We start from the raw sequence: 22,576 nt of genomic DNA, 5'->3' as shown, positions 1-22,576 counted from the left end.
ATATATATATATATATATAATATCTCCTTATAGATTTAATGGTATTTGTCAACATGCATAAAAATGACCGTCGTCACAAGTAGAGTCTTTGTCTCTCTACTTTTAGTTGGCCTTCACTGAATCTATGTTTTGGCCAAAAGGGTGTCAGAGTTCGTCTTCATCAGACAAAAAGCATGGTTTGATTAAATTATTTTAAATCAAGGGATTTACAAATAGGAGAATGTATGAGCCGGATTTCTGTAAGATGATGTCTTCTGGATTAGGTAAAATTTTCTATCTGAAAATTTACAGATGGAAACTTTCCATCATTATAGTGTATATCGCTTTTCTTTTTGCTCTCTTTCTGTTTTTCAAATATAAAAGTTAACAAGAGCACAATAGGTCACATATTCAAATATTTTATTAAATATCTTCAGCAAATTTATCTCCACACAAGTAATAAAACTTACAATCTTTACTGAACTAACAGAATTTATTGATGGTTTAAAAGTGTTTTGTGAGAATATCCTTTTTTTTTTTTTTTTTTTTTTTTTTCAAAATAAAGATATTTCTAAGATCTGATGTTGTATTGAATATACAGAGAAAATGTAATCTGAACCAGAAACACATAGTCAGCTTTTTGTATCAATCAACAAGTCTCTGTGACCTCAGCAGCTTCGGAAGTGTTCACTGCTCACATCCCGTAGGTCCTGGCCAGCTGCATGTGGTGGGCTTGTACATGTAATGTTGTTATATATGGTGATCGTGCTATCAGGTTCTTCACCTTCTGCATGGGTCTCTACTTGTCGAGGGATGACTTGTGGTTTTTGCAAGCTGTAGGTTCTGAGTGGAAGTGTGGTGCAGTCACATTTCCACTGGTTTCCAGACAGCAGGAGTTTCTCCATGTTTTCTGAGAAATTGGTGACTAAGCTTGTCAAGGCATTGCCTCGCAGGTCCAGGTAGCGCAGCCTTGGAAGTACTTGTTTTGTTCCATTCTGCAAAAACTGATGACATTCATTGTTGGACATAAGAAGATACTCCAGATTACTAAGCCCAGAGAAGGTTTGATCTGTGAGCACCTCCATCTTATTGGAGCTTAAATCCAGTCCTACAAGTCCTACCAGACCCATAAAGCTTTGATCTTCCACCACAGAGATGTTGTTCTGTTGAAGGAAAAGCCTCCGTAAGCCAGAGAGACCACTGAAAGCTAGAGCTGTGATCCTCGTAAGGCAACCTTTGTCCAAATGTAGGCTGTGAAGCTTTGACAGAGTTTTGAACATTTGGTCAGGGAGACTTTGAAAGCAGCTTCCAGACAGATTGATGACAGCCACGTGAGACAGGCCAGTGAAACTTCCCACATGTGCCTCTTGCACCTGATTGTAATCTAACTCTAGAACCTCCAGATGGCCAAGTCCTTCAAAAATCCTCTCCCCTAGAGCTCGAATCCTGTTGTAACTGAGCCTTAGTTCTTCCAAGTACTGCAAGTCACGGAAGGTTCTAGGCCTTAAGCCAGTGATTGAGTTGTTGGAAAGGCGCAATACATGAAGACTGCTCAAGCCTAAGAATGTGTCTTCATGTAGAGAAGTCAATTTGTTGTTTCTCATGTCAAGCCATCTGAGCGATTTCATGCCTACAAACGCCCTGGGTACCACACTTCCAATCTGATTCTGGGCCAGGTAAAGTTTTTGCAGCTTGTGGAGTTTAACAAACACATTAGCTTTGATAACCTTGATGTAGTTTCCTGTCAGATCCAGCTCTTTAAGCTCACCAAGATTTTGGAATAGTGCCGGTTGCAAGTAAGCAAGTCTGTTACCCGCAAGGTTGAGTTCTCGCAGACCTTGCAGGTCATGGAAAACTGTCTCTGGCAAGACTGTGAGTGAGTTCCATCCTAGATTGAGAAACCACATGTGCGAGAGCCCAGCAAACAGTCTTTCGTCAATACGACTGATGTGATTGTTGTGTAAACTGAGTGAAGCAAGGTTAGGTGTGTTCTGGAAGATTGAACCTGGCAACCCACGGAGACGGTTTCGCTCAATGTGCAAGTGTGCTAGGGATCTGAGCCCTCTAAATGTCTGATGGTCAAGGGTCAACAGCTGGCCACTCTGTAAATTCAAAAAGTCCAGATTGCTTAGATCCCTAAAACACGCAGCTGGAAGGGAAACAAACAAATTTCCATCTAGCCAGAGATAATGAGTGGATGGTGGGATGTCAGCTGGTACTTGAGTTAAGTTCCGAGCACTGCAGTAGACGATGAGCTCCGTGCTGTAGTCATCATGCATACAGTTACAGCCTTTTGCACAGGGAATTGGATCCTGAGTCACCTTGTCTCCAGCTGTGTCTGGGTCTGGCAACACCGCTGATGCTCCCAGTACCAGCAGTTCCAGCAGTATAATGGTGTGCATTCCAGCTGTGGAGAGAGGATTAATATCAAATCAAAAGTTAATTGTACAAAATCAAATCTGTTCATGTTAAATTAGATACAGTGAAAATGCATTTCTTGCTTAAATATCTACTGTATCCTGCTTACCTTCAGTTGTTGAGGTCTTGATTTAAAGTGGAGAGGCTGTGAAACACTGGATGACTGATGCTTGTGCAATTGTTTGTATGCTGAATGGAAAGAATGCCAAACCCTCAAACTTTTTTTTAAGTCAGCTGCGTTGAATGTGCACCATTAACCCATTCATATCCATTGTCCATTTCTCACAGTGTCTTTATATACTTTATGTAGATATTTTTTGAAAGTATAGCTAATAAATTGTAAACAAGACAGTATACTTTGCTGTAATCATAATTTGTAGTAATTGTGAAAGACACTTTTATCAATTAAGGCTTTGAACTGAATGTTTTTTGAGAGTTAACTAACATCAAGGCACTATTACTGGGTGTAAAATGGTGCGTTTCAACTTGTGGCTAAACTTTTAGGTGTTTTATGAAATATTTAACCAAGAATTCATGTATAATATCAGCAGCTGGAAAAGGAATAGTGTGTTGGTGCTTTTGCTGCTCTATTTACTTAGCTATCCTGAGTCTGAGGTCCGAAGGTTCCAGAAGTCCATGTCCTAATCACATAAATGATTGGAGTGGATAACGTTCTGTTTACTCTTTTACCTGGTATCAGAGTTTATTTATACAATCATCAAGTGGTCATGGTCTGAGGAACAGCGAATCTGGATAGAACTGTCTCTTTGCACATGAATTATAGTGATGTAGTCCAATACGTCCTCTCATATATCCATTTATACATATTCAATGTTTATTTTTTGGTTTATTTATTTATTTGTTTTAGACATACATTTCTGTTTTTAAGTAATGCAAAAAGTGTGTAGACTCTAGTAATATTGGAATATCTGCAGTTTAATGTGTTTTTAGGTTTGATTATTAGGTACAGCAAAGTATAGGTAAGTATAAGTGAAAGTATCAGCACCTTACAGATTTCTTATGGTTTTGCTTTTTTTTGCAGACTTGATTTGATGGCTGATAATATATTACAGCTTGACTAAATAGAAAAAGCAGTTTGCAAATGATGATTTCATCAAAAAAGCTATCCAAACCAACCTGACCATATGTGAAAAAGAAATTGCTAATCCATCAAGTGTTTGTAACATCTTGCAATGAGTATTCTACATCCCTGTGGAGGATATTCTGCCCACTCTTCTAACTGATTGGCCAATTTGGCAAATCAGCTGACAGTGACTCAACCCAGATAATTTTTAGACAAATATAAGACCTGCAGAAGCAAAGGAACATTTTGATGCTACTGCTCAGTTGGCTCCAAAAGCTAAATTTTTCACAGAGCAAGAGTGGACTTATGAATCGGAGCGGAGCTGCGTGAAATGCCTTGGTGGGAGACATAGAAAAAAACCAAACACCTGGCAGGCTAAACTGAGGTATTTTCTCTAGAAACACAGATGTTATTTGGCTGGACAAATCAGTACCAAATATACTACAGTGATGTAGTTCCGTGATATGAACATTTAATTTTGACTTGTTTTAAATGGCTAAAGTCAACTAGAACAGGTGGTTTTTGTCTGAATAGCTGATTATCTTCTATTACTCTGATGATTTATTTAATCTCCAATAAGCTCATGTTGATATCATATCTTTCCTCTACAGTTAGTTAGGGAACTATTACTGATGTCACAGAACCTCTTTGCATAAAATCTGGACTAACCAACTGAAGACAGTGATGCCTGGAGATGCCATACATTGTGCTGGATCCCTGTGTGGCCTCCTGGATGAATCGTAAACCACTCTTGAAATAATTTTGGTTTTCTGCCCTTTCCTTGGAAAGTTCACCACTGTTCCATATTTTCTCGATTTATTGTGTCTCAGCGGGGGGTTGAGTTCCAGCAACTTAGAAATCACTTTTTAATACAGAGTAGATTAATCGAATTTAGATACATTAATTCTTTACTGTTGTTGAATCAGGGCATTGTTTTTTTTTTTTTGCTTTTTATTATCTTTTAACCTACTTCATGTTTCCTGGTTCTATTTAAGGGATGCTTTGATTTTTAAAAGGTAGACAGTTGTCAGGCCTGTGTACAAAAACAGGGAATCTGGAAGGAGGCTAACATTGATGTATGCCTCCAGGCATATGTTTCTGTATGTACTGCACAAATTTTAAGGCTTAGTTTGTTGTCCTTCTGTATTCATTTTAACATTTCTTTGAATTTATTTGCATGGAAATAGGTCTTCCTCGCTGACATTTTTTCAGTTTCTTCTAAAAGCGACTGTATTGTTTGCAGAGGGCGTTGCATAAATGTCATCGCATGTTGGACCCTTGGATGATTTAGTATGACAGACATACTAAAGCTTCTATCACAAACAAAAAGGTATAAATGCAAATTTACCACTAAGCAGAAATGATGGCTTAATATTATCAACTATATATTCGGCTTTTTGTGGAGATTTTTTATTCTCAAAAATATTAATAATTAAACTCCTTTTCAACGCCAGAAAAATCTCAGAAAGATTTGCCAAGGGGTAACAATCAAATCCTTTTCCTTACAGAAGAACAATAACTGAAACTGCAGTTTTTCTCAGAAATTTGCCTTGTGCCCTGGCTGCCGTAGTGAGCTGTTCATGATTGTTGCTCTCCTGACAAACACCTCTAATTGGCTCATTTTGTGGTACTCAGCCATACACAAAGGTTTTCTTTTGAAGGCTCCCTGAGTGGAGATGAGGACTCCTAGTAGTGAGTGGCAGAGCCTGCTGGCAAGTCTGTAAATTTGACTGGTCTCTCCCTTCTTTAAAGACAAAATATTTTCTTAAATCATTCATAATACATGTTATTCTTCAGCAGCAGAGGGGACTGAAAAGCACAATGTGAGTCTGATTTGCATGTCTGTTTCTTAATTGCTGAAATTCTTCGTGCCTTTTCAAACTTCAGCAAATGAACGAAGGTCAATCATTCCTTTAATGGGAGGTATAAAATATTGTAACTGCATACTGAACTCAAAAGTAACTTTATTGTACAATTCTCCTTTACACCACAGTCACCTTTCAAACATAAAACAATTGCTGTGGCAAATGTAACACCATGACATTTCCCACTGAATGATGCTTTTATAAAGTGATTGTATTGAAGCACAGCTATCATATTCCATCCATCCATCCATTTTCTTCCGCTTATCTGGGGTTGGATCGTGGGGGCAGCAGCTTCAGAACGGAGGCCCAGACTTCCCTCTCCCCAGCCACTTCTTCCAGCTCCTCCGGGGGAACCCCAAGGCGTTCCCAGGCCAGCCGAGAGACATCGTCCCTCCAGCGTGTCCTGGGTCTTCCCTGGGACCTCGTCCCGGTGGGACGTCCCCGGAACACCTCACCAGGGAGGCGTCCAGGAGGCATCCTTACCAGATGCCCGAGCCACCTCAACTGGGTCCCTTCCGGATAATTAAAAGTAAATTATAGGTAGTAAACCATGAACTCTATCTTTGAAAACCCACCAAAGAAAGTCTTAATTGTTTCTTTTGTGCTGGTTACTGGGCTCTTGGGTGTGTATAATGCTAGTCTCTCATCTGTTGCACATAGCCTGGTTCTTAGCCTCTATAAATTAGGTTCCTGGACACATGTAAGAGCTCAGCCGTTTTAATTCAACACTGCCATCCACTGGTGGATTGTTGGACAGTGTCCTATTTGTGAGTAATTTGGAATTATATCTAAGAAAATGTCTCCATAACACAGTTGCTCTGTGGCCTTTCAACCGTTAAGGTGCTGCTGTTTGGCGCAGCTCTGAACCCTTGTGCAGCCTCATGCGTTGACAGCCAAGGAACCTCAACACCCCTGCAGTGGCTATTAATAACAGTTGGAGCTCACAGTCAATTGCTGCTTTCTAGGAGGAGAGAGAATAAAATGGCTTTGTCTTGACATCTGTAAGATACTGGAAGTTAGCCACAGTTTGGTAATCAAGTATAAGATGAGAGCGGATGATGACCCAGTTCAGCTTTGTGGGGCAGAAAGGGACTCGGATTTTATGTATTTCATTATCAAAAACCCAAAAAAAATATGCATATGAGGAGGATATTTTTAATTGGTTTTCATTTGTTAAAAAATAAATAAATAAATTGTGAACTTGTATCCTAACAGGCAATATTCAATTTGATATATCTATATCATTTGTTCCTGTAAGCAAATACAACAATAACATAGCATATTCATATAATAACATTAGCATATTTTATTAGGATTCCATATGATGACCCAATGCAAAGTTGTGTATTTGTGTTGCTGTAAAGTAAAAAATGTGGAACTATTCAACAGATGTGAATTCCTTTGGAAGGCACTATGATGAATACAGTATATTTGCTGTATTGTGCTAATATTACATTGCTGAGGTTACTGATGACAGCGGTTATTTATCTATATTTTCTACTTAACACTGCTTGTGGTCTGCCATTATATTGTACTGATCCAATTATGTTGAATTTTATAACTTGTAAATGTGAGTCAACAAATTAATTTCCTATAGAAGGCAAATACAAACATTAAATTTTACTTGTATGCCATGTGTTCCTATTGCAAGCAACCACTTTCACAGGGAAACAAAACTTGAGCTTTATTTATATTGTCCTTCACTAGGACTTTACAGTGTCACTCTGACCCACTTTAGAAGCCTGACCCAAAAACATGATTTGAATAAAACTACTGTGCTTAAACTTGACATGCTCAGACTTTTCCAAAACTGGTAGAGCATATTTTGTTTTATTCACTTGAGTCTACATGCACCTGTTGTGCCCACAGTAAAAACTCAAGCTGAGACAGAAATTGTCAAGCCAACATAAAGTTTGTGCTGGTATAATTTTTTTGTGTTGAAAGAATCTTTCTTAAGCCTCAAATAAACCTCTCTAGCCCATGAAAGAGAAAGCTTTATTAATTCCTCAATGTTTTAGCAAGAGGACTTGACAGCTCATCAATCAGAGCCTCTCACTGTTTTTATTATAGGAACACAAAACAAGCTTTCCCCGTTCTATTTATTGGCCACTTAACGCATTGTATAGAAAAGCGATGAATGTTAGGTAATTGCAAACCATTTTTAATATTTACATTCAGATCAACAAATATGACATGATAATGTGGATTTTATAGACCCTTAAGAGCCTTGTTGGTGACCCTGTTGGCAGAGATGACCTGCAGTGTGGAACCCATTAATGGAGTAATTTCAGTCTGACATTTAAGGCTTTTGTTTGCTGTGAAATAGATTCCCGCTGAGCACTTTAGTAGACGACATGTGTTTCAATCCATTGAAATCAGCCAAGCCATTTGCCTGGTTTTATAAAACAGAAAATTTTATAGAAATTATGGACAAGGATTTCAGTTTTGCTCAGAAGATGTAATGTTCATCTGAAGTTGAGGGCAGACATGACAAACTTTACAGGGATATACAATTAGTTTTTCTTTAAGTGTTAACATATATATGTATTTATATATATGTAGGTCATATAAAACCAAGTTTTTCTTACTGTCTTGACACAATAGGCATGGTGACATAATGAATCCATTACAATGTATACATCAAGTTCTAGAGTTCTGCTTCCAGTGTACATGCTGGCTCAATTTGACTTTCTAAAAGCTGTTTTTTGGTGGAGTTTTTTTTTCTATTAAGTTATTACTCTAATGTCAAGACTTTTAGAACCGAGCACACAGCTGTTGCACACCGTCTGACTGAACTGGGTTACTGTGCTGATTTAATTTCCAGGGGGAACAACCCTGTTGGTTGGAAACATGGTTTGCTAATTAACAAAAATGTCTCCTGGCATTTTTTTTTAAAAATGACAGAGCTCCCAGAGGATTGATAAAACTTCAGTTATGATTGAGAACCAGAATGTAAACAGAAGAAATAAGCAGTAAAAGTCCAACATTTTAAATTATCCCATAAAAACAAAATTAGAGGGATAAACAAAGCTGCTGAAACAAATCCTCAAACAAACCGTTACATTCCTCATGTAATGCATTACTGAATACAAAGGTTTCAGTGTTTGTTTGTTTTTTGTTTTGTTTTTTTGCATTTGTCTTTATTGTTAAAACCCAACATTTTTAACTGCTTGACAATCTTAAACCAAAAATAAACATCTTTTTTTAAGCGACACAAGAATCACAAGTTTTGAACAGACTTTTTAATGTGTGTTGAGCCATTTAAATCAACAATAGCACATTTACAGACCGAGTCATTTACATTTTAAGAACACTATGATAGACCTGGAATTCTCCAAACAAACACAAAACCTTTCAAGCCAGTTTTCCAATGTTTGCGACACTATTTAAATCAAGAGTTACAAAGGTTTGCCTTAAATGTGTACAATTCCTCCATGAGGTGATAGTTTAGCAAGTGGTGAATTGCATTTCAAACTGAGGTAATGCATTAGAGGGTTCATAATTAGAACATGGCAGCTATGTGGAAAACATAATCCTGCACACTCTTAGTTTAGGATTAGTTTCCAAGTCTTTTTTTTTTAGTACACAACCTTCAGGTGACTCATATAATCAATAAACAGCCACAGGCTAGTTCAGTTTGATTGGATTATCTTTCAACTACATATTAGAAAATACAGTACAATCTCCTTAAATATCTCAGTAGATACTTGTGATGGTAATTAGTGCCTCACATCCCAATAATGTGATAAGTAATTTCTGCAGTTTTAGTAGTGAGATTATATGAGCATCAAACACGACATTTTGATTACAGTGCCCCCATGAGGCTCAACGACATATTCAGGGCCCTGTCACACAGTACACATCAGCTATAGATGGCATCTTGCTACCCGCTTCCAAAACAGATGCATTAGTACAGTCCATGCTGTTTCCTTGCAACCCCACTCATTGGCAGCAGTTACAGCGTTTCTTTTTTTTTTTTTTTCCCTTTTCTTTATTATTAATTCGGGTTTATTTTGAGCCTGAATATGGCAGACACTCATACTGTCACTTCTGTCTTACTGTTGGTGACAAAGTAAGGTTGTGGAGGCATGTAGCGGGAGCTATGTAGCTCTTTCTCTGTGATGCCGGGCTTCATTTGGCCATAGCTCTGTCGGAGTCCCAGCATGTCTTTGCTTTGCCAGGATCTCAGCCCCCCTGGGCTGACTGCTATGTTGGAGATGTGGGACAGTGACTGGGAGCTGTGGCTCCTGTGGCTTTTGTACTTGTGTTCGCTGTGCTTCATAGAACGCTGTCTGGGTGGGCTGTAAGGATTTGGAGGCTCTGGCTCCATATCCACACTTTCCATTGGAAGGCTACCCTTGGCTGTCATCTCAATCGCTTGCCTGCGGTTGCTTTGGTAGTTGTCATTTGCTTTCTCTGCTAAAAATGGGGAAATAACAAGATAAGATTATTATTCAGCTGTCATTCTTCAATAACTGACCCATGTATCACATCTTACTGTGCCTTGCAAAAGCGCAGATGCTCCCTGAACTTCACGTTTGGTCATATAACAGCCAGAAGTCTTCAGTATATTTCATATCCTAATTTTATATCCTAATAAAAAGATCAAAGTGTTTTATCCATTCAGCCCCTTTTACTTCTTTACCTCTAAAAAAAAAACCCCACCACAACCATCTGCTGGGTTACAGAACAACAAGCTTTGATCATCTCACTCTGCTCTGTTCAATTAATCTGAACATGGAAAACTTATTGTACAAATCTGGTCCCTATTTAAATATGAACAAGAGCCCAGAGCTACACTAGAAAGAAATCAACACTCACAGATGCTGTCAATCCAGTCTGACTGAGCTTAAGCTATCTTGCAAAGAATAACAGGTAAAAAAAAAAAAAAAATCAAGTTTCTAGATTAGTATAGCTAAAAGCCTTGGAGATATTTCTGCTGTTAAAGAGGGCCATTGATTAATGATGGCTAAGCACATGGACACACTTTTCAAATTTTTATTTGTGCAAAATATTGCAAACAATGTATCATGTTTGTCTCACTTTACAATTATGTGCTACTATGAGTTGGTTTACCTAATGAAGTTCCACCACCTTAACTGTCACCAGTGTCCTCGTGGACCCATTAACACATGTAAAGATGTCTGAAGTTCGTGGATGCAACATGACAAAAAGTATGAAAATTCAATACTTTTGAACTTCACTGTAGGAGCAAATCTTCAGTAATTACATAAGTACATATTTCTTTAATGCCTAGATTATCAAAATGTTAGCACTGTTGGAAATCCTGACATAATTTCCAAACATTTACATTCTCTGTTTTTCAGAATGATTCATTGTCTCTGAATCTAGCCTTTTAACATTTTCCTTTCTAATCAGTTTCTATGATGGTACTATGATGAATGGGCAACAAAGACGGATGAGGTGTCAATGTGAACATTTCAATGCTTCCAAGATTTTATTGGGTTTCAGAGTAAAACTTACGAAGACTGAACTCGATGTACAAGGTTTGGTAAAGCACTGTTTAAATTCAGGTTTCAATTGAACAGTTTCCAAGTATCTGAAAATCCTTGACCTAGATAATACTTTATTCTATTATCAATAAATTTCTGTATCTTTGTGTTTACAGCTCTAAATCTACAGTATCCAAACGAAAAGAAAAAAAAGATCTAGTGGCTTACTGAGTCATGGAGATAGAGATGTTATTTTGTTCGGCTGATTCTTGATGGCAGACTTTTTAAATTAGCACAAACCTGCTACTATAAATAAGCTCGCTGTTTCTTTCTATTCTGACATTGATGGACTATGGATTAATTTACAAGGACTGCTGCAAAGCAAAGACTCAACTCCAAGGCTTTAAATAAACTGCATTTGTACTTGGGGGGGATGTTGTCTGTGTGCACAAATGCACAGCAAATTAAATCACATTAAAGGTTCTTGCTGTTCACTTGTCTAACACTTCATGCAAGTCGGATGACTTTATTAATCTATGCATCAACATTTTCTTAGAAAGCATGTAACATCTCCCTAATTATATCAAAAGATAAGTCACAGCTGTTGTTTTTTTTTTTGTTTGTTTCACATAATAAACTACTACTTACCCACAGCCTTCAGAGTGTTGTACTTGTTGAGATCCTTGAGTGGGGTCTGTTGTTCATATGGGCTGGTAATCTGTCCCACTGCTGGATATGGCTGACCTACCAAAGTTGGAGACTGGGCCACATTGTTCATCTGATTGCTGTCTAAAAGAAGAGAAGCACAATTCTTAACAAAACATCCTCTAGCATGTCCGGCGGGTCCAGGACTAAAATTGATTCTATCTCATTGGTTACATTATGAGTACTTCGGTAATTTTGTACTCGTATTTCAACATGATTTACATTTTTCTTATTTGACAGTGTCACATTTTCCTGAAGAAGGCTTCTTTGGAGATCCAGCTGGAAAATCTTGACTGGTCTTTGTCGCACTGAACTAATCCTATAGTAGACATCTGGTAAATTAAGGGGTATACAGCAAATAGACTGGTTCCCTGCCTCCCTGGCATGGCAGAAGGAACAGATGTTCTGAGTGTCCTCTCCTCTCAGTTTAATGAAGAATAGTTTAATGTTTTAAATTACACATGGCCCTTTAGGGACTTCTCAACAGGCCTCCTGGTATCAGGTAAGAAAATGTGATATGAAAAAATATTTTTTTATCATCGTATTAAGGATAAGACGTGTGATAAATGATTTATTTCTACTTGGGACTTGCTGCAGAGATGGATTTTGGGCAGAGGTTAGCTTATGCAGACATAATAAAAAAATACATTTCAATATCAAAAATTATTTTTGTTCAGCCGTTACTGGTAACTAAACAACTCGGTTGTATTCCATTATAGATTCTTTATGACAAGCAAAATTGTTCTGCTGCGCTAACAGCAAGCCTACTGAAGCTGAATATTGTTGAAATTGGAATGCAGACCATGAACAAATAATATGCAGACACCTGTCACTTTATTAGTTACACCTGTTCAGTCACTTCCATGCAGTTAGACATCTCAGCATGGTGAAGGCCACTTGTTGAAGTCTGAACCGTGCACCAGAATGGGGGAAAAAAAATTTAAATGACATGGAATGTGTTATGGTTTTCTTGTGTCAGATGGGCTTGTGTGAATATTTCAAAAACAGCTGATCTTCTGGGATTTTCAATCACAAATATGACAAATTGGTTAGAAGAGAATTGGCAGTCTTGTTTAAGATAAAAATGCAAAAACAGTCCAAATAGGCACCCAATATTGTTCAAAATAATTTCCCAACATGCTGAAGCTCGAATCAGATAGGTTAAAGCAGATAAAGACCACGCACAGGTGTTACTGCTGGCAGATAGCAGGAAAGTGAGCCTACACAAGCTCACAAAAAAAAAGGAAAATAATAGACCGACTGACTGTTGTCGGATAAATCTTGATTTTTAGCAACAACATTTAGATGGTACAGTCAGAATCTGGTGTAAATAACGTGAAAGTATGGATCAGGTCCTGCCAGTGGCTGCAGCTGGTGATGCAACGCTGTAGGGGATATTTTCTGACACATTTTGTGTTAGCGACATTGCTGACCATCTCCACAGTTTTCTCGTCAAGTTAGTGTGATCAGTGTACCCATCTGCCACAAAGCAGAAATCATCTCACACTTGTTTGAGATTTTTTTTTTTACTTTGTTCACTTTTGCAGCTTTTAAAGTGCTTTTAAATAAAAGTTGGCTTGGCTTGTTTTCCTAAGCTCGGGAATGAGTTCACTGTGTCCCAATGGCCTACGCAGTTCTCAAACCAATAGATAACCTTTGGAGTGTAGTTTTAAAGAAGACTGCCACCTCAGATGTACAGCATGCAAGACTGTGGCAATTGTTTGATGGAGACGTGACAATGTGGACCAAAACGTCTGACACATATTTCCTTGTTGAGTCCATAAAGTTTTAAGGTATAATTCCAAAGACAAAAAAGAAAATGGGCTCCAACCTGTATGAACTGGACAAATAAGCTTCTCTGATCCTTCTAGCAGTTCCAGTAGAATAAACATCCACTGGAACACACTGCTCTTCCTGAGAGAGCTCTTCAGAGATTGTATGATTAGTTGGAACCTCCTTTCCCAACATCCTAGAGCAAGTTTTGTCCTGCAAGTTTGAAGATGTGTCCTGGCCTAACACACCTGAATCAAATGGCTAATTTATCTCTTCAACCTGATTCAAGTTGTATAGTCCTGCTACTGATTTAATAATTGTTGCTGGTGTGTTGAACCAGTGACACTTCTAACGTTTGCAGGACATTGTTCCTTGAAGATTGGAGTTTGACAACACAGAGTGAAATTTCTCAGCGAGTTCAAGAACTCTCTGATCCCATTTCCTAAAAATGGGAGAAGTTGTGACTTTGACAACTTATCCTAAGTTGTTCTTCTCCGTAATATGTTTGAATTCCACGTTTTTGCTTCTGTAAGCACAGGAACCACAGTTCTTCTGGACACTATTGTCACCTATTTCCGTATAGATAACAAGACTTAAAGGATGGTCAATAACAAGCTGTGCTCCCTCTTTGCCAGTGTGTCCAAGGCATACTGCCACAGGACTGATGTTACCTTACAACATTGATAATAAACATTTTGGCCCAATTTAAACTGGCACTAATCACACTTATAGATCGATCACCTTGCATACCAATATGGTGTTTGTTTTGAACCAATGATCAATGTGGAAATAGACAAAAAAACAACAAACAGTTCACATCTCTTCCGAAATACAAAATTGGGTCTTTTTAGCTAATAGCATTGTGTGTTGCAGCTTAGAAGTTGTGTGGGATCAGAAAGGGTGCCAATCAGTTAATTAACAACAAGCAGCAAGGTCTCACTATTATTGTTGATGTCTTCTATTTGCAAAGTTATAAAGAAGCTGAGTCCAAAAATCTTTGGTCTAGAAAGTGCTCTGATTAAAAACAGATTACTAATAAAGAAAATAGGTTAATTAGGCTCTTATTCCCTTTTGGTCAGCAAGAAACTTTAATAATGTGCTAATTAATTTGGAAAGTCTCAAATTATCAATGAAGTCTGACAAAATAATGCAAGGGACATTTTTAACAAATCTTTCTCAGCACACCTTGACAAATGGTGTCTCCTCTGATGTTGAATGGCAGCAGCTTCTCTCTCAGTCCTATTTTATTTATTTATCATCTGTCCTGCACATAACTAATTTTAGCTTCTAGTGTTCACAATATTTTTTTCTTTCCATCATTAACCAAAGCTCACAAAAAAAAAAAAATATGTAGGACAAGCCACTCTCAGTTTCGCTTCCTTTTTCGAAACAACTTCTGTGCTACATTTGTTGAGGCTTTTCTCTATTCTACATGCATCACAAACTTAAGTGAACTCAGCTTTGGTGCAAAAAAAGAGCAACTCTTGGCTGTAAACAATTCTTGGTCTGAAGTTTCATGATCAACAAAGCCGTATAATCTAATCAATACAGTCTCACCCACACTGAGGATTTTATCACAACTCCTGTGACCTTTTTATTTAAAAACAGACATCCATCCTATCTGTGTTAAATTTTCAGGTTATTTTTTGAGTTTACTGACCTGTTTCCATTTCATTAGTAAGTGGGCCATGAACACAGGCTCTCGTTTGGTCTGAGCTCTTTAAGATGACAGTTTGAATCCTCTTTAGGACACAAAATGATACATCATTTCTAAATTATTTAACCAGTATTTTATTCTGTTGCACATCTTCGCCAAAAAGCTTGGATGCATGATTTTAAAGTAAGAAAAATAGTGGCGCTTGTTCCTCCAGTTTCCTTCTATGCGAGTTTTTTATTTTTTATTTTATTTTTTTTAAACTATTTTCAGGTTCTCTCCACAAAAATTCATTGTTATCCTCCTGTTACAATCAAAACTACTGTATACACTTATAAGCAAAATTGTTTAAACAACTACCATCTATTATCAAATGCCTTAGAAAAGTTGTTAATAATAATTTTCTGACTTGATCTTTTTGTAGCCCGACTTGTTTCTGAGACTTGTATCAAATTGTTTATCTCTAATATTTATCTGACAGTGTTGGCAGCTTTGTATCAGCTGTTTGGGGGAAAAGAAGGCCACTTTTGGAGACTTGTGAAGATTGAAGACGCCATGGGCGCTGGAGAAAATAAACAGGTTTTACACTTAAGACACAGACACCTCCCCTGAATCTCATAAAAGATTTAAGGGGGTATTTTGGGAGTTGAATACGGTGCAATAAATAGAACAAGGAGAAAGGAGCTCTAATTTACAGGCGACTTTTCAAGTTTGTAATTAAGATGATGCTTTTTTTTTTCTTTCTTCTAGTCAATATTGTCTGACTTTAGAACTTTGCGTCTTGAGGAATTGGTCTATGACTCAGCAGCCTACAGAGCAACGTGTTAGGCATTTTGTTTATGGCCAATACTATTTGGTCAAGCTCTGTGTCAGAATTCTTATGCTGGCTGTCCAAATGACTTAAGGGCTTCAAACATATTACCCTGAACTACTCAATCCTTTTCACATTTTGATAAAGGAAAACTTTTGACAAGTAAATGTAACAAGGATCTGTAACTACTTTTCCGGATGGATCAGATCAGGAGGTTTTTTTTTTTGTTTGTTTGTTTTCATTGGTTGCATTTAAGACTTGAGGTCCAATTTGATATATAAAACAAAACAAAAAAAAGACAAACAAACATGAAAAGTTCAAAAATGGTCATCAAAAGTTTTTAAAATGAGTCCAGGAATGGTCTGCCGTCATATGTCCATGTAACCCAGATGCAGGGATAGTTCTTCTTGTTCACCATGTCATTATTCTGGTGTATATTGTGTTCAGAAACAATCATACACCTTGCAACTTTAGAGGAACGCAGATGTTGTATTTCATTTGGCACATATTTGGTCAATGCTCATACCGGCACATATCTAGATCAGCTTTATATAATAGTTATGTGCTAGAAAACCATTGCTGCACCGTTTTTCCAAATTCAGTGAGTGCATGTACAAATCACATGCAGACTCAATGTTTGCACTGCTAGAAAGATTGTTTCTTTGTATTTCAGCTGTTGCACCTATTTAATAAGTTATCATTGTAGTGAAGACAGAGCTTAAATCTTTTTAAATGACGAGCTATCAGAAAATTAGAGAAGAAAAATCAACTTTTTATCACTGTTTAAATTGCCCATGCTGAACTTTACCTTACAACTATCTTTCCCTTTAGATTATATGTCATATTTAGACTTTTCTTCAGTATCTTTTCCTCAGTTGTCATCAGAGGTTATACAGCAGTAATGCGTCTCTATTTAGAAGTGAAAAAATGGCCTGTCATACATCGATGGACAGATGGCAGTGAGTGAAGACTTTGTTCTCTCTGGCTGACTCCTGGAGCAAAAAGAGACTCCACCTCCCAGCTGTTTCGTGTAGATGGGTATCTGATCAGATGTAAGCATGGTAGCTCTGGAATGGCTCATAAAACCTGCTTTACCGAGGTCTAAAAGACAGTTGTCCGTTCTGTAAGAATGATGAACAAAGACCGAGCCTCTAAGTCACTGCTATAAGGTATCTCCAGAAAAAATTACTACTCGTCTGTATTTTTAGAAAGCACACCAGTACAGTATTGATCAGTGTGGAAACAAATATCATCTTACCTTCTAACCTCCCAAGAATTGCTGTCGAAAGAACAAATGTACCACTGAAACGCATTCAAACTAACTTCAACTGGCTCTCTGAGACAAGGTCATGAAATCCTTAATTTATTAAGTGTCATAAATTCTTAAATAAACATAAATAATGCATGTTAGCAGTTAAATAATTTATAACAAATCATTTTGTTTTATTTGAATTTACAAAAATACGGTTTGCCTTTACTGAAGTTAATTTTTCAGCTTTCGCTTTTTTTGCTGTTGATGATTGTTTGCAAATAGAACAATTGACATGTTATTTCTACAGCTTTATCTATCCATTGTTTATGCCAGCTGACGCCTATTTACTGCTGTCATTCAGCGAGAGGCGTGGCATATTTTGGACAGGTCCCCAGTCCATCCCGACAAACAACCATACACACACACACACTCACATACACACTCCTGAACTAATTAGAATTATTATTGTTATTTATAAAATATCAGATAGAATTTATTTAAATTTCCACTGAACCCAGGACATAATAATTAGACCAAAGACAATTTTGTTTTGATTGTTTTTGTTCATATGGGAACAGAAATGCTGCTTGACTGTGTAATAAAAAAAACAAAAAAAACAATTTTCAGTTCAATGTTATTGTTGAAAAGATGGGATTTGTACCATGTGGGACTCTTCAACAGATTGGCAGCGCAGATTGGAGAAAAAAAAAGAGAACTCTGCATGTGCACATCACTGTAGGTGTGCGTAGGCGTTGATGCTGATGAATGAAAGAACAAGGCTGCGCTAAAATGCGTGAGGCCGTGGCCTACAGTATTGGCTAAGAAAGAGCTCTAGGCTGTCACTGGTAATTAGTGTCTGTGCTTGGTGATTTCTGATGGCATGACTAATGCGTTCACCAGCCTTCAGGATTTTTGATTGGGTGTTTTTGTTTTTCCATCACTTTGGATTTGCTGAGAATTTCAGGCAAGGCAATCAGATACGCAGAGTGGTGATTATCTAATATTTTTTAACAGTCAGAGATTTCATGACTGGTGAATGTTTTTTCTTGCCTTTTGCCAAACTTTCAAAATTATTTAGCATGGCAAGCATAATAAATAATGCAAGTTTATTTTTTTAATAACTGCATGGCAAGTAGATTGATTAATTAATTTGCAAAACATGATTCTTTTTTTTTTAATCCAAGACCCTGATCATCTAACATTTATCTGAAGTTGGTATTAGCTTAACATTTCGTTGAACTTCTAAGTAAAATATTGGCTCTTTTCTAATCTCATTCACAAAGACAACCAATTATATCCTCACCCTAGTTTGTACTTTTTTAAGGAGTAAAATATTCAACCAGCCTGTTACCATTTTTGTTTTGATTCCGATTAAGAGCTGTAGTTGCCATTTGTATTTTCACACAGTTACAGCTACACAGGAACGCTTGTACAGAGTTCGCCAGTCAATCGAGCATAAATTTAACACAAAATAACATAAGACACCTACACCAAGATATAAAGGACTTAACACTGTTCTGCTCAAAATAAAGAAATAACACACTTAAGAGTAGAAAGACTCATGTACTTGAAACTGTAAATATTCATTGAAAGTAAAAATATTGTCTGTGTGTTCCATGTTATTTGCATTATATAGACTTTAAGTTTCCCATCAGTCTGACTGGCAGAGAAGAGACTGTGGTAAAACCTGCTCTTGTGTATGATTATGATGTCTGGACTGCTTTACCCTAAATTGTATTGTATTGGCTGCCTAGTTGTGTTTGTTGAGGAAATCAGGCTTCAGATTTTCAATAAGTGCACAAAGTAAGTTGAGTTATTTTTCTACAAGACAATCAAAAGACTTGATTGACATATTTTTGCATCCATTCTGCTCCTGAGATTAAAGTAAACTGCAAGTCATGGATTTTGTTTAATTCCCTGCCAGTTTGTGGTTTTGATACGAACATAATTTGTCTGAACTGATAAAGAAGACTGAGAAGTAATAATGGATCAAGAGCACCGAAAGCATGGTGCTCCCAAACAAATACACTTAGCGGAGCTCAATGCCTTTTCAGAATCTGTATGGCGGCTGGTTCACTACTTACGGAAATTGTCAAGTGCCAATCTCGTTTGTAGGTTCTCATAATGTTGACTCAGACCAATGTCATCTGTATCTTCTGAAGCAGGATGGCGGATCACATGTGCAAGAGCTCTGAAGAGATAAACAATACTTTAAGAGAGGTTGTAATTATGTACATAAATGCACAAAAAGTCTGTCTGCTGCCCACCACAGAAAATTAAACATTATAAATAAAGACTATGAAACCTCTAATAGTATTGGCCTTCCTTTCAAACTTCTAGTATGTTAGTACAGAGTTCATGGTAGACTCAGTTACTGCAAAGTGCTGAAACCTCGTAGCTGCAAAAGAGCCCAAATCTTCAGCCTACCATCAATTTGGTTGACAATTAGTATGAGGTATTTGCTGATATCTGTCAAGTCATGTGGTTAATTTCAGATGCAACTTAGCAAACTTACAAGTTACGCTGTCGTATTCTTTTAGAAAAGCAGCATATTGTTCTTGAAAACCCTTCGAAGCCACCCGTACTCAATCAGTCTTTGTCTATTTATTTTGTCTTTTGTATTAAAATTTAACATGCTATCAACTTAAACCTTTAGAGCCTCTTGGGCTCCTGCAGTTTCTCTGAGCAGTGCACAGTCTGATCTTTAGGTGAATTTTCTAAGACGTCCACTCCTGGGATGACTGGCAATTGCACAAAATATTTAGTTTCATAAATAATCTTTTTAATTGTGAATGCTGGACTTCAAATAGTTGGAAAATGTCTTCTTAACCTATTTAATATAGATGTACAGCAATGGTTGCTCCATTAAGATAATCTGTGTTGTCTTTCCCTCCTGACATTGTGGTAACACAAGCCTATGTTCCAGATCAGAAAGTTCCTTAAATCAGTGCTGCTACTGAACTGATCACACATGCTACTCATTACTTAAGTGCATATGATTAGCAGCACTAGCTGCATCTTTTCTGTTTATATTCCATGGAAACAAATAGATGTTTACCGTGACTCTATAGAAGATATTCTGTTTATATAATGCAACTTAGCTGCAGGTTTCTTTCAGTCTTCTCTGTTCCTAATAAAGCTTTATACCACATAAGTTTGTCATTTGAGATAAGTTAAGTTGTAAATATCAGCTATGTTTCACATAACTATGAAATAATCAGTGGTTGCAAATGTTATTTTATAAAAGCTGTTTTCCCTTATTCTGTCAGTACTGTCCATCTGATTACTAAAGAGCTTCCCCATCATACTTGTACCTCTCTAAGTAAACACGCTCCTCACATATTCTGATTGCCTTGGGTTCCTCTAACTCCACTTGCCATCACCAAATTGTGATTTTAAAGGACAAAAATGTGTTTCTCCACCTCACTGCGCTGCTGGGCATACTTTAGAAAGATGACCACTATAGACATGTCTGGAGCTGTTGTCTCCCCCTCATGACAAAGAGCGTCATTACAAAAAGCACATGACGGCTGGGTAATTAATCAGGAATCAGGCCAGGGTCTGCTATTCAAATCTAGTCTCTAAGACCATGTAATAATCTGACTGGTCCTTCCACCATAAATAATTATTACATTTATTTACTCTCAAATGCCTAAGAAGTTATAAAGAATTGAACCTGGTGTATCAAGGATAGCATTTTGTTACAGTCTGCAACACTTCTGAACTTGAATTTTGGGATGCAGTTTGTTTTCATAGATTTAATCTTCAGACTCTGCAATGGCAACATGGGATTTGTCTCCATCAGCTAAACAATAAGTAAATGTTTGTGTAATTCTAATAAAAAATAAATTCACAGGTTTGCATGTGTCGCAAACACAGCATTTGTGTGGATGCAGCATTTGAGGAATGTGTTTAAATTTGCTTTAAGTTGGGCATGTTTTAAAATGTGTGTACTGTAGACTGACCATTAAAAAAGAGTTCATTTTTAACGTGTTGTTTTTGTAAGAGCTTTAGCAAATCTACATTACATGGTTCTTGATTATCAATAATCAATAATTATGTAAGATTTGAAGATGGCTTCGTGTTTGTAATTACCACTCAAAAACATTTGATCCTTGTTACTTTAAAGTAGAATAATTCATTTAGCATAGACTTTGTTTAGCAGGCACTACAGATAAAATCAGTTTTAAAATAGTTGAGTCTTATGGCTCTTGAATCTTTGAATCCAACCTCAAACTTCTTATTGAGTCTCCACCAAACTCTTGGATGGGCTTTGCAGTTAACAGTGATTAACTGTTCACTTTTTTCTTCCACTTAACTTCCCAGTGCTAATCTGTTTGAAAATGCAGCACTCTGAACTGTCAGCTTCTTTAGCAATGATCTTTGGAGGCTGGCTGGCTCCAAATCAGCCTTTCCACAAAGGCCAAGTTTTAATTTGGCAAAAATTTGGCCAAAAACAGTTGTTTGGCTTTTCGTGGAAATTACAATCTAATTTATTCACACACACACCTATAGATCTGAATTGCGTACCTTGACATATTGTCTCTGTTTGGACGGTGCGTCTTTTCCAAACCGAGCTTGGTGAAAATCCCAATAAGTGCCATAATGGCCACGACCCCGCAGATGACATAGACGATGAGGTTGGTTTTATCCTTGGCGGACTCCAGCGCCACGTCCACTTTTGGCGGAGGTCTGCCGGGTGTCATCCACGGCGGGGTGTCGTAATTCTTACAGGTGGTCTGGTCCAGCCGGGAATTTTTGAACGCACAACAGAACCTGAAGCCACAGGTGCCGCAGCAGTACAGGTAGCTGCCCGTCCTGCACACGAACGGCGGGTCCCACTGACCCATCACGTCGTAATAGCCACGACACTTCTCCTCCGTGTGCGGGGTCTCCGTGGATGCGCTCTCCCCCTCTGCTGACTCGTTGAACCCGGTTACTATCATGAAGTCATCCGCGGTTTGATCCAGCTCGCCCTCCGCGTCACACACCAGAACTTTCACCAGAAAGTAGCCGAGCAGCAACTCAGTCCCTCGCATCGTTGCTCTCTTTGTAAGCCCTTCTTCAAGCCCTTAAAAGGTCTCATAAACCCAGTTGCATCTTCAGTAGCAGTTTCTGCGTAAATTCTGACAGACTGATTCCAACCTCCATGCGTAAAAGCTCAGTGCCACCTTGTACGCTATGTTCTCACCTTGAAGTAAAACGAAAAGATGCAAAGAGGCAGTTAAGACATCCGAAGGGCAGCGGACTGAAGCAAGTTGTAAAGGAGCATCTTTAAAGCTGTGCCCAAAGATATGCTGGAGGGAGTCAGATACCTCTGAGGCAGCCTCAGTCCGCCGAGCGCGTTAAAAACAGACGGAGAGGAGGTGAGAAAGACAAAGCGGACACCGTGATAGAAATTGGGGGAGAGGAACAGTAGGACAGAGAGAAAGAGAGCGAGAGAGAGAGAGAGATAGAGGGCTGTGAGATAGCTCTAATTACAACCCCTTACAGCCCGTTATTATTGTGCTGTGTGGTAAAAATCCTGAGCACAGACGATCTGGAATTCAGACTCATCCAAAACAAACTAAACAAATTCAGCA

General features: G+C 37.9%; 2 protein-coding genes and 1 long non-coding RNA gene across 3 annotated transcripts in view; 1 reads left to right on the top strand and 2 right to left on the bottom strand.

The window, feature by feature from the left end:
- Nucleotides 1-22,576, top strand: part of LOC103143779 (uncharacterized) — a 44,175-nt gene that overhangs the window by 3,259 nt on the left and 18,340 nt on the right. The window lies entirely within an intron of this gene.
- igfals (insulin-like growth factor binding protein, acid labile subunit) lies at nt 383-2,612 on the bottom strand. The gene is made up of 2 exons (XM_007560460.2): nt 2,507-2,612; nt 383-2,386 (listed from the first exon to the last, which is right to left on the bottom strand). The coding sequence occupies exon 2, from the start codon at nt 2,379-2,381 to the stop codon at nt 648-650; it is 1,734 nt and encodes a 577-aa protein (XP_007560522.1). The 5' UTR covers nt 2,382-2,386; nt 2,507-2,612; the 3' UTR covers nt 383-647.
- On the bottom strand, nt 8,579-22,459 carry shisa9b (shisa family member 9b). The gene is made up of 4 exons (XM_007560461.2): nt 21,525-22,459; nt 19,079-19,185; nt 11,448-11,588; nt 8,579-9,765 (listed from the first exon to the last, which is right to left on the bottom strand). Exons 1-4 carry the CDS (start codon nt 22,031-22,033, stop codon nt 9,383-9,385), a joined length of 1,140 nt encoding a protein of 379 aa, XP_007560523.1. The 5' UTR covers nt 22,034-22,459; the 3' UTR covers nt 8,579-9,382.

This window comes from Poecilia formosa, unplaced genomic scaffold (genome assembly GCF_000485575.1).
Source record: "Poecilia formosa unplaced genomic scaffold, Poecilia_formosa-5.1.2 Scaffold115, whole genome shotgun sequence".
In the NCBI taxonomy this organism is placed as follows: Eukaryota; Metazoa; Chordata; class Actinopteri; order Cyprinodontiformes; family Poeciliidae; genus Poecilia; species Poecilia formosa.
Note: the sequence above shows the minus strand (reverse complement) of the source record. Positions and strands in the feature narration are given on the sequence as shown.

Coding starts and splice junctions, on each gene's coding strand:
- shisa9b (XM_007560461.2), bottom strand. CDS start 22,033: ATGCGAGGGACTGAGTTGCTGCTCGGCTACTTTCTGGTGAAAGTTCTG. Junction 11,589..19,078: donor ATTGGCACTTGACAATTTCC/GTAAGTAGTGAA, acceptor CTCTTCTTTTAG/ACAGCAATCAGATGAACAAT. Junction 9,766..11,447: donor CAACACTCTGAAGGCTGTGG/GTAAGTAGTAGT, acceptor CCCCATTTTTAG/CAGAGAAAGCAAATGACAAC.
- igfals (XM_007560460.2), bottom strand. CDS start 2,381: ATGCACACCATTATACTGCTGGAACTGCTGGTACTGGGAGCATCAGCG.